This window comes from Salvelinus namaycush, chromosome 7 (assembly GCF_016432855.1).
Source record: "Salvelinus namaycush isolate Seneca chromosome 7, SaNama_1.0, whole genome shotgun sequence".
NCBI lineage: Eukaryota > Metazoa > Chordata > Actinopteri > Salmoniformes > Salmonidae > Salvelinus > Salvelinus namaycush.
This window is the reverse complement of record NC_052313.1, coordinates 10,548,763-10,565,937: the sequence shown is the minus strand read 5'-3', so window position 1 is coordinate 10,565,937 and position 17,175 is coordinate 10,548,763. Positions and strand designations below refer to the sequence as shown.

The 17,175-nt window shown below is 46.8% G+C and overlaps 1 protein-coding gene across 1 annotated transcript in view; it reads right to left on the bottom strand.

Annotated features, from left to right (window-relative positions):
- LOC120050316 (phosphatidylinositol 5-phosphate 4-kinase type-2 alpha-like) overlaps positions 1–16,701 on the bottom strand; it is a 35,013-nt gene extending 18,312 nt beyond the window's left edge. Inside the window, exon 1 of the mRNA XM_038996894.1 lies at positions 16,128–16,701. Coding sequence (XP_038852822.1) covers positions 16,128–16,268 — 141 coding nt within the window. The 5' untranslated portion in view covers positions 16,269–16,701. The remainder of the gene's footprint in view (positions 1–16,127) is intronic.
- Between the last annotated feature and the right edge of the window lie 474 nt (positions 16,702–17,175).

The following is a 17,175-nucleotide window of genomic DNA, read 5'->3' as shown; positions in this document are numbered from 1 at the left end:
GACCACTTCTCAGTTCCTATGCTTCCTGGCTGATGTTTTGGTCACTTTTGAATGCTGGCGGTGCTTTCACTCTAGTGGTAGCATGAGACGGAGTCTACAACCCACACAAGTGGCTCAGGTAGTGCAGCTCATCCAGGATGGCACATCAATGCGAGCTGTGGCAAGAAGGTTTGCTGTGTCTGTCAGCGTAGTGTCCAGAGCATGGAGGCGCTACCAGGAGACAGGCCAGTACATCAGGAGACGTGGAGGAGGCCGTAGGAGGGCAACAACCCAGCAGCAGGACCGCTACCTCTGCCTTTGTGCAAGGAGGAGCACTGCCAGAGCCCTGCAAAATGACCTCCAGCAGGCCACAAATGTGCATGTGAAATTTATTGTCAATCAGTGTTGCTTCCTAAGTGGACAGTTTGATTTCACAGAAGTGTGATTGACTTGGAGTTACATTGTGTTGTTTAAGTGTTCCCTTTATTTTTTTGAGCAGTGTATATTTGGGCTACAATTTCTGAGGCTGGTAACTCTAATGAACGTATCTTCTGCAGCAGAGGTAACTCTGGGTCTTCTTTTCCTGTGGAGGCCCTCATGAGAGTCAATTTCAAAGAGCTTGATGGTTTTTGCGACTGCAAAAATGTTCTGTATTGACTGACTTTCATGTCTTAAAGTACTTATTTTGAGTGATTCTTGCCATAATATGGACTTAGCCTTATTTTGTAAAATACTATCTTCTGTAAACCACCCCTACCTTGTCACAACACAACTGATTGGCTCAAACACGTTAAGGAAAGAAATTCCACAACTTTTAACAAGGCACACCTGTTAACTGAAATGCATTCCTGGTGACTACCTCATGAAGCTGGGTGAGAGAATGCGAAGAGTGTGCAAGCTGTCATCAATGCAGAGTGGCTACTTTGAAGAATCTCAAATATGTTTTGATATGACTCTATATGTGTTATTTCATAGTTTTGATGTCTTCACTATTATTCTACAATGTAGAAAAAAACACTTGAATGAGTAGGTGTGTCCAGTCTTCTGACTGAGAATATAGAGTACCATTGTTGCTCAAACATATTGTTAATTTATATAATACTTCATATACATTGCTTTGGCAACAGTGGCAAAGAGGATTGACACCACCATCTCAGATTGTTCTGAAATTGTTTCTGTTGTTAGAAGCATATAATATTAGCATTAAAAAAATGTAGTGTAACTCATTGATGCTACTTAGAGAACTTGGATATGCTAACATTGCTACCATTGACTTGCATTGGATTTGTGCCACAAATGCTAAAAAAGTTAGCATTTGAAACAGTGGACATGGAAACTAAACCAAAGCATGGATTTTATTTATTTATATATTTAACCAGGTAAGTTGACTGAGAACACATTCTCCTTTACAGCAACGACCTGGGGAATAGTTACAGGGGAGAGGGGGATGAATGAGCTAATTGTAAGCTGGGGATGATTAGGTGTCCATGATGGTTTGAGAATTTAGCCAGGACACCAGGGTTGACCCCCTACACTTACAAAAAGTGCCATGGGATCTTTAGTGACCACAGAGAGTCAGGACACCCGTTTAACGTCCCATCCGAAAGACGGCACCCTACACAGGGCAGTGTCCTGGGGCATAGGGATATTATTTTTTTAGACCAGAGGAAAGAGTGCCTCCTACTGGCCCTCCAAAACCACTTCCAGTAGCATCTGGTTTCCCATCTAGGGACCGACCAGGACCAACCCTGCTTAGCTTCAGAAGCAAGCCAGCAGTGGGATGCAGGTTGGTATGCTGTTATACATTGTCCATAGACTACTTACAGGGTAAGGAAACCAATGTGTCATTTTGTAATTTGTGTGAACTATCCCTTTAAACCTGAGGTTGGGGGGTTCCTAAAAGTTTATTTATATTTTTTATCCACATAGTAGGAACAGCACCATCTAGTGGTCAGAACCTGGTAATAACAGGAAGGGACATAAACCTAACAACTTCAATGACTATATTGTCGTCAGAACAGGGGAAAAACATCCCCAAATTCACTGGGAATACTTTATATAGGATGAAGAAACAAGATGCTCTGAGACACAGCTCCATACTACTGGTCAGACAGGACTGATGCTATATACTTGTTGTCGGGGTGGGGTTGGCGTGGGGACTGGAGGGTTCATCGGTGGGTTTTGACAGTTTCTTTGGATTACTCAGGGGAAAAAAAGTGTCGAAACTGGATGTTAGGTACTATATTTATTAAATATAATATGAATCCTATAAATTAAAATGATTAACTTGGGTGCAATCAATTAGCTTAATTTCTCAGAGATAAAATTATATTTCAACAAAAGAATGTTGCAGGAATGCTAATCTCAGCTGTTTCTACAGAAGTACAGGGATGATTTTAGAACAATCTGAGATGGTCATGGCTTGCTGAAATGACATGAATGACCAAACCACCCATTCATGCCAATAAAGCATTTATTGAATTGAATTAAGAGAGAGAGACAGAGAGATCGCCATTGAGGCTGCAGCTTAACCAGTATCTGGTCCAGGACGAAAGGAGACAAGGAAAGGAAGCTAGTGGACTTCAGAAGGGGGCAGAAACTAGATGATGGAACTTGGATGTTAAGGGGAGAGAGAGACAGACTGTCAGTGATGTGGGGTGCCAGGCAACAACGTCACACAGAGACTGATGCATCCTGAGTACTTCAGGAGACGTCACCACATCACAAAGCTCTGTTTCACACACAGTACAGAGGCAGGAGAGAAGACAATGTCCCTGCACACGCACACAAGGCACTGGGCCAACCTTCAGGAGGACAGCACAGTGGCAGGAAGCAGCAGCGATGTATTCTCGGGGCTGACGGTGACAGATTACAAATCTCTCCCCTTAAGGAAGCAGGATTACTAATCTCTCTGTAGTATTATATCATCATGACGCATTCATCTGTTCAGTCAGACAGGATTTAGCTCAAAATGAAGAGAACCACAGAGAACAGCATTCTCCAGACCTCCAGGATGAGTAGCCCTACCGGGCCGGTCTGTGTCCCTAATGGCACCCTATCCCCTTTACAGTGCCCTATGGGCACTAGCAAGGTCAAAAGAAGTAAAATACAAAAGGGAATAGAGGGCTGTTGGGGACGCATCATAGTCACTGTATTCCTTGGCTTGTTCCAATCAACTCTGAGTGAAGCTAAGTGGTGACAACTGCAGCTCTCATGTTCATGTTGCATTTAATCTCCTCCTCTGATGATGGCTCCAAATGTCAGTCTCTTATCTCTCTCTCACTCGCTCAGCCAACTTTCATAGTGCCACTTCCTGTTCGTCGTCGCCTTGGTGACAGAGTCTGGTGTTTCCGACACAGAGCGGAGTGAGCAAGCTCCGTGCCCCGGTGGACAGGAAGTGGGAGAGGAACTCAGTCAGCACACGGAGGCTTCTCTCTCTCTCTCTCATAACACCCTCTGACAGACAGACCCACAGCTCTCTGAACGACCCACCGACCCACAGCTCTACGACCGACCGCTCTCCGACCGACCGAACGACCCACCGCTCTCCGACCGACCGACCGGCCCACCGCTCTCCGACCGACCGACCGGCCCACCGCTCTCCGACCGACCGACCGGCCCACCGCTCTCCGACCGACCGACCGGCCCACCGCTCTCCGACCGACCGACCGGCCCACCGCTCTCCGACCGACCGACCGGCCCACCGCTCTCCGACCGACCGACCGGCCCACCGCTCTCCGACCGACCGACCGGCCCACCGCTCTCCGACCGACCGACCGGCCCACCGCTCTCCGAACGACCGACCGGCCCACCGCTCTCCGACCGACCGACCGGCCCACCGCTCTCCGACCGACCGACCGGCCCACCGCTCTCCGACCGACCGACCGGCCCACCGCTCTCCGACCGACCGACCGGCCCACCGCTCTCCGACCGACCGACCGGCCCACCGCTCTCCGACCGACCGACCGGCCCACCGCTCTCCGACCGACCGACCGGCCCACCGCTCTCCGACCGACCGACCGGCCCACCGCTCTCCGACCGACCGACCGGCCCACCGCTCTCCGACCGACCGACCGGCCCACCGCTCTCCGACCGACCGACCGGCCCACCGCTCTCCGACCGACCGGCCCACCGCTCTCCGACCGACCGACACACCGCTCTCCGACCGACCGACACACCGCTCTCCGACCGACCGACACACCGCTCTCCGACCGACCGACACACAGCTCTCCGACCGACCGACACACAGCTCTCCGACCGACCGACACACAGCTCTCCGACCGACCGACACACAGCTCTCCGACCGACCGACACACAGCTCTCTCCGACCGACCGACACACAGCTCTCCGACTGACCGACACACAGTGATGTGTAAAGCAACGATGTAATTTAAACCCCGATTTGCTTATGCTATGTATTGTCCATTGAGAGGGTTTGAAGCCATCGGTCAGCCATATTGGTACTCCTTAGTAGGAGCAGTCCTCCATAGGAATGAATGGAATTCCACAGTATTTCAATGAAGGACAAAATTACATGCATTTAAGTATTTTTTGCTGTTGTCGTGGCGACAGTAACATTATGTTTAGCTCACATAATATACAATGAACCAAAATATAAAACACAACATTTAAAGTGTTGGTCCCATTTTTCATGAACGGAAACAAAACAAGTTTTCATACGCATCATAAACTTATTTCTCTCTTAAAATGTCCTGCACAACTTTGTGTACATCCTTGTTAGTGAGCATTTCTCCTTTGTCAAGATAATCCAGCCACCTGACAGGTGTGGCATATCAAGAAGCTGATTAAAAACAGCATGCTGGGGACAATAAAAGGCCACTCTAAAATGTGCCGTTTTGTCACACAATGCCACAGATGTCTCAAGTTTAGAGGGAGCATCCAACTGGCATGCTGACTGGAGGAATGTCTACCAGAGCTGTTGCATGTTCATTTCTCAACCATAAGCCGCCTCCAATGTCATTTTAGAGAATTTGGTAGTACGCCCAACCGGCCTCACAACATCAGACCACGTGTATGGCGTCGAGTGGGCGAGTGGTTTGCTGATGTCAACGTTGTGAACAGAGTGCTCCATGGTGGCGGTGGGGTTATGGTATGGGCAGGCACAAGCTACAGACCACAAACACAATTGCACAATTATAGATGGCAATTTGAATGCACAGACATACCGTGACGAGATCCTGAGGCCCATTGTGTGGCCGTCACCTCATGTTTCAGCATGATAATTAACGGCTCCATGTAACAAGGATCTGTACACAATTCCTGGAAGCTGAAAATGTCCCAGTTCTTCCATGACCTGCATAGTCACCAGACATGTCACCCATTGAGCATGTTTGGGATGCTCTGGATCAATGCGTACGACAGTGTGTTCCAGTTCCCACCAATATCCAGCTTCGCACAGCCATTGAAGAGGAGTGGGACAACAGCCTGGTCAACTCTATGTGAAGGAGATGTCACTCTGCAAGAGGGAAACGGTGGTCACACCAGATACTGTCTGGTTTTCTGATCCACGATCCTAACTTTTTAAATAACGGTTAAATTAAATAAAAATATGAACTCTAACTCAGTAAAATCTTTGAAAATTAAAACATGCATTACGTTGTCTGTAATAGAATATACTTGCCAAAAATGATTGTAGACATTAATAAATGCATTTCTATAACTTCCTAAATATTTTTTACACTGGAGAAGGAATGTTAAGATGGAGGCACATTGGCTTCAACACAGCGCCCTCTAGCAGTCATCTAGTGTAAACAAATCAGTGGTTTAAAGTGGGTGCGTTTGTGCGCGTCTGTGTCAGTCAACAGATCTCAACCCAATTGAACACTTCTGGGAGATTCTGGAGGGATTCCGAGACAGCGTTTCCCACCGGCCATCAACAAAAACGTACAGAATTTATTGTGTGAGAAGGGTGTCGTATCCCTCCAGTAGAGTCCCAGACACTTGTAGAATCTATGCCAAGGTCCATTGAAGCGGTTCTGGCCCGTGCTGACCAAATGCCCCATTAAGACACGTTGTGTCAGTGTACCTTTAATTTTGGCAGTTACCTGTAGGCTAGACCTTTCTATACAGTCACAGTCCTACTAGAGCAGCTGGTGCTTAGTGACTCATCTGATGTGTGACTAGAAAAGGGACAGATTCAGAAAGTTGACCGGTTATGTAATCTCTCCTAGCAGCAGTGACATAGATATTCTGCTCTAAACCGGATGACACCTCATTGGTTCAGGCTAGTAAGCACACCCAGATCCAGCACATTTCATTGGTGGAACTATGTACAAATCAGGGCAATCCCATGAAAGGACGCTGAATGCACAGTTAGGTTAGTTAGCCATTTTTTATAACCACTGTCTGTCTTGGAACAACTACATGTGATGAATCAAATAGTGTAAACTCTGTTCAATCTGTTTTAGTAAATGACGTCTTCTGTCCGAGTACCTCACGTCTTCTGTCCGAGTACCTCACGTCTTCTGCACCCCAATAGTAACAGTAACATTCCTCTCACAAGACGACAGCCCAGCCTATGGTGGTGGTGAATAATTCAGCCTGTTAGTCTAATTTCAGTGATTACCATGTAAAGAGAACCACGGATCACCGTGTTTAGTGTAGAGTTCAATTATCTGGCTCCCGAACCCAATTATCTGGCTCCCGAACCCAATTATCTGTCTCCCAAACTACTACTACATTAGTAGCTGGTACTACTACTACCACCACCACCAGGTACTACTACCACCACCACCACCACCACCTGGTACTACTACCACCACCACCACCACTTGGTACTACTACCACCACCACCACCACTTGGTACTACTACCACCACCAGGTACTACTACCACCACCAGGTACTACTACCACCACCACCACCACCTGGTACTACTACCACCACCACCACCACTTGGTACCACTACCACCACCACCACTTGGTACCACTACCACCACCACCACCACCACCACCACTTGGTACCACTACCACCACCACCACCACCACCACCACTTGGTACCACTACCACCACCACCACCACTTGGTACCACTACTACCACCACCACTTGGTACCACTACTACCACCACCACCACCACTTGGTACCACTACTACCACCACCACCACCACTTGGTACCACTACTACCACCACCACCACCACTTGGTACCACTACTACCACCACCACCACTTGGTACCACCACTTGGTACCACTACTACCACCACCACTTGGTACCACTACTACCACCACCACTTGGTACCACTACTACCGCCAACACTTGGTACCACTACTACCACCAACACTTGGTACCACTACTACCACCAACACTTGGTACCACTACTACCACCAACACTTGGTACCACTACTACCACCAACACTTGGTACCACTACTACCACCAACACCTTGTTTTGGGATGAGTTGGACCGCAGAGTTAAGGAAAAGCAGTCAAGTGCACAGCATATGTGGGAACTCCTTCAAGACTGTTGGAAATGCATTCCAGGCAAGCTGGTTGAGAAAATGCCAAGAGTGTGCAAAGCTGTCAAGGGAAAGGGTGTCTACTTTGAAGAATCTAAAATATATTTTGATTTGTTTAACACTTTTTTGGTTACTACATGATTCCATATGTGTTATTTCATAGTTGATGTCTTCACTATTATTCTACAATGTAGAAAATAGTAAAAATAAGAAAAACCCTTGAATGAGTAGGTGTGTCCAAACTTTTGACTAGTACTGTATATATAGATTTTTAGCAAATATTTTCTTACTTTTAAAATAATTCTGCATTGTTGGTTAAGGGCTTGTAAGAAAGAATTTCACAGTAAGGTCTACACCTGTTGCATTCGGTGCATGTGACAAATAAAATGTGATTTTACACACACCATTCACTTCTGGTGGGGCCTACTGTACACACATTGATAGCCATGCAGGGCAACGAGGACACTAGGATATCTACTGTTGGTGACTAAAGCTTTATTCATTTTAAATCAATGTCATTGTCTCCTCTGGCAAAACACATTATTTCCCTCTGCTCTACGGCATGCTACAGCTACACGGATGCAGCGGACACCTGTCACACACACACACACACACACACACACACACACACACACACACACACACACACACACACACACACACACACACACACACACACACACACACACACACACACACACACAGACAGAGTAGAGGGCGCAACAGAGGTCCCAACCCCAACTGTGCACAAAAGATGACCTCTCCTGCTTCATCAAGTTGCCCCTCTCCAACCCGACCACCCAGACACAAGTGTGACAGACCATGTGGAAAGACACGCACGTACACCACACACTCTGAATGTGCTCGGCTGGTCCCTGGGGAATCCAGGTCCTTTGTGAGATCCAATCTATTCTGTTAGATTGCTATTAATAGGAACAGCCTGTTACGTCACACACAGACCCAGACATAGTCACTGGCTCAGAAAGACAGGGGGAGAGAGAGCAAGGGGGAGAGGGACGGGGGAATAGGCAGCAGGAGAGAGAGAGCGAGGGGTAGAGGGACGGGGGAATAGGCAGCAGGAGAGAGAGAGCGAGGGGTAGAGGGACGGGGGAATAGGCAGCAGGAGAGAGAGAGCGAGGGGTAGAGGGACGGGGGAATAGGCAGCAGGAGGGAGAGAGCGAGGGGTAGAGGGACGGGGGAATAGGCAGCAGGAGAGAGAGAGCGAGGGGTAGAGGGACAGGGGAATAGGCAGCAGGAGAGAGAGAGCGAGGGGTAGAGGGACGGGGGAATAGGCAGCAGGAGAGAGAGAGCGAGGGGTAGAGGGACGGGGGAATAGGCAGCAGGAGGGAGAGAGCGAGGGGTAGAGGGACGGGGGAATAGGCAGCAGGAGAGAGAGAGCGAGGGGTAGAGGGACGGGGGAATAGGCAGCAGGAGAGAGAGAGCGAGGGGTAGAGGGACGGGGGAATAGGCAGCAGGAGGGAGAGAGCGAGGGGTAGAGGGACGGGGGAATAGGCAGCAGGAGCGAGAGAGCGAGGGGTAGAGGGACGGGGGAATAGGCAGCAGGAGCGAGAGAGCGAGGGGTAGAGGGACGGGGGAATAGGCAGCAGGAGCGAGAGAGCGAGGGGTAGAGGGACGGGGGAATAGGCAGCAGGAGCGAGAGAGCGAGGGGTAGAGGGACGGGGGAATAGGCAGCAGGAGAGAGAGAGCGAGGGGTAGAGGGACGGGGGAATAGGCAGCAGGAGAGAGAGAGCGAGGGGTAGAGGGACGGGGGAATAGGCAGCAGGAGCGAGAGAGCGAGGGGTAGAGGGACGGGGGAATAGGCAGCAGGAGCGAGAGAGCGAGGGGTAGAGGGACGGGGGAATAGGCAGCAGGAGCGAGAGAGCGAGGGGTAGAGGGACGGGGGAATAGGCAGCAGGAGCGAGAGAGCGAGGGGTAGAGGGACGGGGGAATAGGCAGCAGGAGCGAGAGAGCGAGGGGTAGAGGGACGGGGGAATAGGCAGCAGGAGCGAGAGAGCGAGGGGTAGAGGGACGGGGGAATAGGCAGCAGGAGCGAGAGAGCGAGGGGTAGAGGGACGGGGGAATAGGCAGCAGGAGCGAGAGAGCGAGGGGTAGAGGGACGGGGGAATAGGCAGCAGGAGCGAGAGAGCGAGGGGTAGAGGGATGGGGGAATAGGCAGCAGGAGCGAGAGAGCGAGGGGTAGAGGGATGGGGGAATAGGCAGCAGGAGCGAGAGAGCGAGGGGTAGAGGGACGGGGGAATAGGCAGCAGGAGAGAGAGAGTGAGGGGTAGAGGGACGGGGAAATAGGCAGCAGGGGAGAGAACATGATTTTTAACTGTCCAATGCGCTGAATATTTTTATTTTATTTCACCTTTATTTAACCAGGTAGGCTAGTTGAGAACAAGTTCTCATTTACAACTGCGACCTGGCCAAGAAAGCAAAGCAGTGCGACACAAACACAGAGTTACACATGGAATAAACAAACATAGTCAATAACACAATAGAAAAAAATCTATATACAGTGTGTGCAAATGAGGTAAGATAAGGGAGGTAAGGCAATAAATAGGCCATAGTGGCGAAATAATTACAATTTAGCAATTAAACACTGGCGTGATAGATGTGCAGAAGATGAATGTAACTGTTGTAGACTTGCTTACGAGGCCTTCCCAATGATACAGAGTTTAAAAATAAAATAAAGAAATAGCAACACGAGGAATAAAATAAAATACACAAGCGTCGGACTATATACAGGGAGTACCAGATCAACGTGCAGATGAATGAGGTACGTACACGAAGGCAGGGTCAAGTCACTAGGATAGATACCATTGGTTAGAATTCCAGTCAACGCTAGTTAGCATTGGCTCGCGAAACTACCTCTAACTTCCTTGATACTGGACACAGAGACATAACAATGGTACCATCAGTTCATCTGACTCTGGAAGAAGATAAAAAGGCCTCTTTGCCAAAATCCCCAGCTGACCTTTGTCAAGCCCTGCTATGCATTCACCTGTATTGTAAATGGACCTCAATCTTCATTTATCCAGTTCGTCAGGAGATTTACCTTTCAAATAAATGATTATCATTGTTGTTTTGTAGTTATATTGTTTTTACCAAAGTCAAATGAATGCCTACATGGCTGTGTCAAAACAATGTACATAACATTTTTATAATGTAATGACATTGAACTCAAGATGCCCAACGATTGAACAGAGCAGTAGCTGAGTTAATCTGTCTGGACCAAGTGCCATTCTGTGACTGTCTCATACGCCATCTTTTTTGTTGTTGTGGTATTGCTTTGGAACCGAGTATCGTGATACTAAACCTGGTATCAGTATCGAAGTCAAAATTCTGGTATGCTGACAACACTGGTATACAAAACAGTAAGAATTCTTACCATGAAAAACACTCACCAGGTGTAGATGGGGGGGGAGGAGACAGGTTAAAGAAGGATTTTTAAGCCTTGAGACAATTGAGACATGGATTGTGTATGTGTGCCATTTAGTGGGTGAATGGGCAAGACAAAAGATGAAAGTGCCTTTGAACAGGGTATGGTAGTAGGTGCCAGACGCACCGGTTTGTGTCAAGAACTGCAACGCTGCTGGGTTTTTCATGCTCAACAGTTTCCTGTGTGTATCAAGAACGGTCCACCACCCAGAAGACATCCTGCCAACTTGACACAACTGTGGGAATGATTGGAGTCAACATGGGCCAGCATCCCTGTGGAACTCTTACCTTGCAGAGTCCATGTGCCGACAAATTGAGGCTCTTCTGAGGGCAAACTCAATATTAGGAAGCTTTTCTTAATATTTGGTATACTCAGTGTACGCTACACATCAAATCATTTAAATGAACCACTGAAATAGCACCTACAAAGAGCCCACAGCTGTGTTTAGACAGGCAGGCATTTCTGATCAAAAATCTTTACACTAATTGGTCTTTTGACCAATCACATGTGATCTTTTCACAAGGTCATTTTCAGAGCTGATCTGATTGGTCAAAGTGAGAAGAAAAAAAAACTGAATATGGCTGCCTGACTAAACGCAGCCAATTAGAGCCAACCGCTGTATGTATGTATTTATGATGATGATTCACCAGAGGTGTACAGACATTCTAGAAAACAGTATTTCTCAACCTCCTGTCCATGGATGGAGTGCCACAGGTTCCTGCCTGGGATGTTGCTGGACGGCAAAACGGCTGGGCTGCATGTCAACAGTCAGGGTGTCTCTCTCTAAACTAAGTCCTATATCCTCAGGGTGTTAAGACAGAGTAGGAATGTCTGAGGCTTTGGGTGTCAGACGGAGTTTGTTAATTCCCCCCGTGTGGAGAGGGAACTATCATAGACAGACATGTCTATCTGCTCTCACTCACTACCACCAATCACACAGCCGAGGCTTTACAAATCACACAGCCGAGGCTTTACAAATCACACAGCCGAGGCTTTACAAATCACACAGCCGAGGCTTTACAAATCACACAGCCGAGGCTTTACAAATCACACAGCCGAGGCTTTACAAATCACACAGCCGAGGCTTTACAAATCACACAGCCGAGGCTTTACAAATCACACAGCCGAGGCTTTACAATCACACAGCCGAGGCTTTAAAATCACAAACGCAATTTGTGTTTGAATGACCTACAGTAGAGGTGCTGCATCAAACCAAGTCATCTAGTGACTTCTCTGTTCTCTCTACCACGCCGTCTGGCGACTACCACTTGAGTTGTCTACGTCGGTCCTGATGCTCCAGCAACAGAAATGCAGAGTGCTGGCGAGTTTCCAGAACGTGCTAGTGAGTGGATGTGTTTAATTGATGGGTCTCAGGAGATAAGGAGGGTTCTGTTTCTTTGCCAGCCTCAGAGTGTGTGTGTGTGTGTGTGTATTGTCAGGCCTCCCCTTCTCTCCATTCCAGTGTTGTCGCTAGCAGACATTCCATCTGACCCCTACTCAAACTTGGGGCATAGACAGCAGCAGTTCTCACACAATCAGCAGGCTTTCTCCAACCACAATTCTACAAGAACCTCAACTATCACCCTCAATACAGTGTTTCCCCTAGGATTATTTTTTAGCAGAGGTGGCAAAGTTAGCGTTGGAGGGGTAGGAGTAGTGGGCGTGGCCAATGGCGTGGTCTCCGACCGAAAGTTTTACAGACCCTCCTCTTGGCCACAGAGGCAGGATTTGGCTGTTTTAAAGTACATTTCCTGGATATCTACACATTTTGTCATGGGGCTGAGAGACTGTTTTCTTATGCTATCTGAGGGACTCAAATTATAACTAAATTAAATGGGGGCTCCATGCCATGACATTTATTACATGTTAGATTCTGCATGTCTAGTTTGGATTTTGGTGTTGGTTAGTTCTTAAAGATGATGTAAACAACATACTTTATATCTGGTTTGAGTTGTTTAAGTTCACACTTAAAACATTTTATAGTCCCAAATAAAAAGAATAGTGGTTAAGCAGTAGGGGAAAGAAATAAGCTCTGAACTGATCAGTTAGTGCAGGGTTGCAAAGTCCACAAGAAAGAGACTGGTGACCAGGAGGTGGGAACCTGGAAAACAGGCAGCTTCTGGCATAACACTATTCTATCCATCACCCTGTCCTGTGTTAGGCAATGCAACAACACAAAAGGTTTGAACATGTGGGCTAGGGCTAACTGCCTGGGAATCAAACCCAGATACTGTCTGAGACTAAAGAGGAGCACATTAGCCCACTGAGCCAGCCCTCTCTGGAGCCAACATAAGTATTCCAGTCCAAGGTGTGGTCACGACAAGCCTGGTGAAGCAAACTACCACTGGGATAGAATTTCATGTCGGGCTAAACTGTTGTGGTAGTGACACGCTGGTTGAGATACAAGTCGGAACTTTACATACACTAAGGTTGGAGTCATTAAAACTCGTTTTTCAACCACTCCACAAATGTCTTGTTAACAAACTATAGTTTTGGCAAATTGGTTAGGGCATCTACTTTGTGCATGACACAAGACATTTTTCCAACTACTGTTTACAGACAGATTATTTAACTTATAATTCACTGTATCACAATTCCAGTGGGTCAGAAGTTTACATACACTAAGTTGACTGTGCCTTTAAACAGCTTGGAAAATTCCAGAAAATGATGTCATGGCTTTAGAAGCTTCTGATAGGCTAATTGACATCATTTGAATCAATTGGATGTATTTCAAGGCCTACCATCAAACTCAGTGCCTCATTGCTTGACATCATGGGAAAATCAAAAGAAATCAGCCAAGACCTCAGAAAAAAAAACTGTAGACCTCCACAAGTCTGGTTAATCATTGGGAGCAATTTCCAAACGCCTGAAGGTACCACGTTCATCTGTACAAACAATAGTACGCAAGTATAAACACCATGGGACCACGCAGCCGTCATACCGCTCAGGAAGGAGACGCGTTCTGTCTCCTAGAGATGAACGTACATTGGTGCGAAAAGTGCAAACCAATCCCAGAACAACAGCAAAGGACCTTGTGAAGATGCTGGAGGAAACAGGTACATAAGTATCTATATCCACAGTAAAATGAGTCCTATATCGACATAACCCGAAAGGCCGCTCAGCAAGGAAGAAGCCACTGGTCCAAAACTGCCATAAAAAAGCCAGACTACGGTTTGCAACTGCACATGGGGACAACGATCGTACTTTTTGAAGAAATGTCCTCTGGTCTGATGAAACAAAAATAGAACTGTGCCTCAAGGTATTGGAGTGGTCATCACAAAGCCCTGACCTCAATTGGGATAATAAAGTTCTAACCCTCAGTTTGCTGAATTCTTTATCCTACATCTGAGTGTCTCTTCAAAATATGAATGATCACCATATTCAGGGTGTCACCATTCGATTCTCTCTGCAATGCTACACTGGCCTTTTTTAAAAGAAGAGATGTGTACTGTAGGTTTTCTATCTGGCATGCTTAATTGGAGGCTACAGACAAACTGAGGGGTTTTAAATAGTGAGCAGAGGTTATTTATTAGCTGGGCCTGAAAGGATTACCCAAGCCAGCAGAGGAAACCAGAGTTTGCTTTAAACAGAAAGTTTGTCCAAGAATAAACCTTGGCTGTGTGTAAGAGTGAAGTGTTGGCCAGACAGTGGTGGTCTCTCCCCCCACCCCCCACAAAAGCTTGTGGAAGGCTACCTGAAACATTTGACTAAAGTTAAACAATTTAAAGGCAATGCTACCAAATACTAATTGAGTGTATGTAAACTTCTGACCCACTGGGAATGTGATGAAAGAAATAAAAGCTGAAATAAACAATTCTCTCTACAATTATTCTGACATTTCACATTCTTAAAATAAAGTGGTGATCCTAACTGACCTAAGACAGGGAATTTTTACTACGCTTAAATGTCAGGAATGGTGAAAAACTGAGTTTAAATGTATTTGGCTAAGGTGTATGTAAACTTCCTACTTCAACTGTATCTCCCTTGGATCCTCTTCCTGACTTACACAGATTTGACTGGGGCTAGAAACCTCCTGTGGCTCGTGACATGCTAGTCTTTGCTTAGTTAGGCCCTGAGCAGATCATAATCAACACTGTTTCCATATAGTGTGTTTCTCCCCCTCTTGTCATACACACTAGTAACCCTGCACCCTAAGAGACTGTTTTCATGTAGAATTTTGAGGTGGACTGACCAGCCTCCGATGCAGCGTAACTGAGGGAGAACACCACTGTCTGGCCAACACTTCACTCTTACAATTCACAGCCAAGGTTTATTCTTGGACAAACTTTCTGTTTAAAGCAAACTCTGGTTTCCTCTGCTGGCTTGGGTAATCCTTTCAGGCCCAGCTAATAAATAACCTCTGCTCACTATTTAAAACCCCTCAGTTTGTCTGTAGCCTCCAATTAAGCATGCCAGATAGAAAACCTACAGTACACATCTCTTCTTTTAAAAAAGGCCAGTGTAGCATTGCAGAGAATCGAATGGTGACACCCTGAATATGGTGATCATTCATATTTTGAAGAGACACTCAGATGTAGGATAAAGAATTCAGCAAACTGAGGGTTAGAACTTTATTATCCCACACAAACACAACATTCTAGTTCCAATGCAAATGAGTATGTTATGTCATGAAACATTGGGACAGTGAGCCTATGTTGGGCTATATGGCTCTAACTGAGCCTTCTGTGCAGTCACAGTGACTGAAAGAGACAGTGAGGAAGGGATCGATGATAAGCTCTCTGACATGGGAATATCTGTTCTCTCAAGATACTGGACCCTGAGAGCTCGGAGAGTTTATACCACCCACCCACCCACTAAGCTACTTGTACTATGTCACATCAAGAGTGCAGAGTTGATTAGTATTATTACAACTTTTCTATCAGCAATTCACATTGACCAAAGTCAGTGTGGCAAGTTATGGAGAATCGAGACACGACAGACAATCTATCCAACACCCTCTGAAGGGCCAATTAGTTAACTAGTTAGAACTGAATTGCTGCCAAGTGGAATTAAAAATCAAGCCTGTTGCGATAAGGTGCTAATTTGCATTGCCAGGACGATAACTACTGTTAGCCGTCATCCCTGATTTGCGCCTGACAGTCTCGAGTCTGTCAAGTCACACTTTGACACATAGCTGACACTATTTCTAGCTAGTTGAACTTTATGTTTAGTAACACAGGGTCGTGAAAACATCGATTTGACCACCACTAACCAACCCCAATGGACAGACTCACCGAATGGTTGACTCCCCACATGAGGACGCTGAGCAGAGGGTCGCTGGCTCGGAAAAGCTTCACTTTTTGAGCTACGAAGTGTTTCTTCTTCGTCTTCGTCTTGCTCGCAATAGATGCGGCAATGCTGCTCGCCATAGCCATCTTTAGTGGCAATTGGCTGGATATCACTCAGTCAGTGACAGTTCGTTATGGAGCTGGGAGAGTAGCCTCTCAATGATCACCTACACTCTGCATTTAGCTAGCGATCAATCAAAAACAACTGTAGTCTTTTCTGTATTAGCTAGATACTCCAATTTGCCTTAGGTTTTAGATTCCAACGGAGCTCGCCTGCCTACTACACACTCCGACCGTAGCTAGCTTTTGCAGAGCTGCGGCTGCACTGGCCAAAGCTAACGATAGCTTGCTAAACTAGAAAGCTAGTCAGTCCTTTTAGATTTCCTCCCTCTTACGCGTTCGTTAGTCAGCCCCAAAATATGGTAGTGTCCCAACCGTTATTCCAGTGCCAAAGAGGAGAAATCTAAAATCTACGGTTTATCAAATCTGTGTTATTTCCTACGATGCTTCCGGCTCGGTGTTGCGCTGTCAACTGACAGCTCAAAGGAGGGAGGTGAAAGCATTCCATCTATGCCGCCCTCAGTCAGTGGGTGTGTGGCATATCAGTGTCTCGTCAGCAACACTAAAACAATATTTCCGGGTCGCGGAATTTCGGCAATTTCCCCCAAATCTCCTACGTAATAGTAGAAAGGTGTAATTAACCTGTATTTATTCATGATATACAAATGCCCACAATGCAATACACGGTATATTAAATACATATTCGTTTATAGAGAGAAAACTATTCTAGGTGCCGAAGTAAAGTGGGTCTGGGATTATTCTGCGTTCAAAACAACTGGGAACTCGGAAAAGAACGAGCTCCGACTGGGAAAAATCGATTTGAACGGTCATCCAACTCGGAATTCCAACTCTGGAACTCGGGCCTCTTTGTATAGCTCCGACTTTCTGACCTGAAGTTCACTGGCGTCATGATTTGTCCAAATCATTTTCAGAG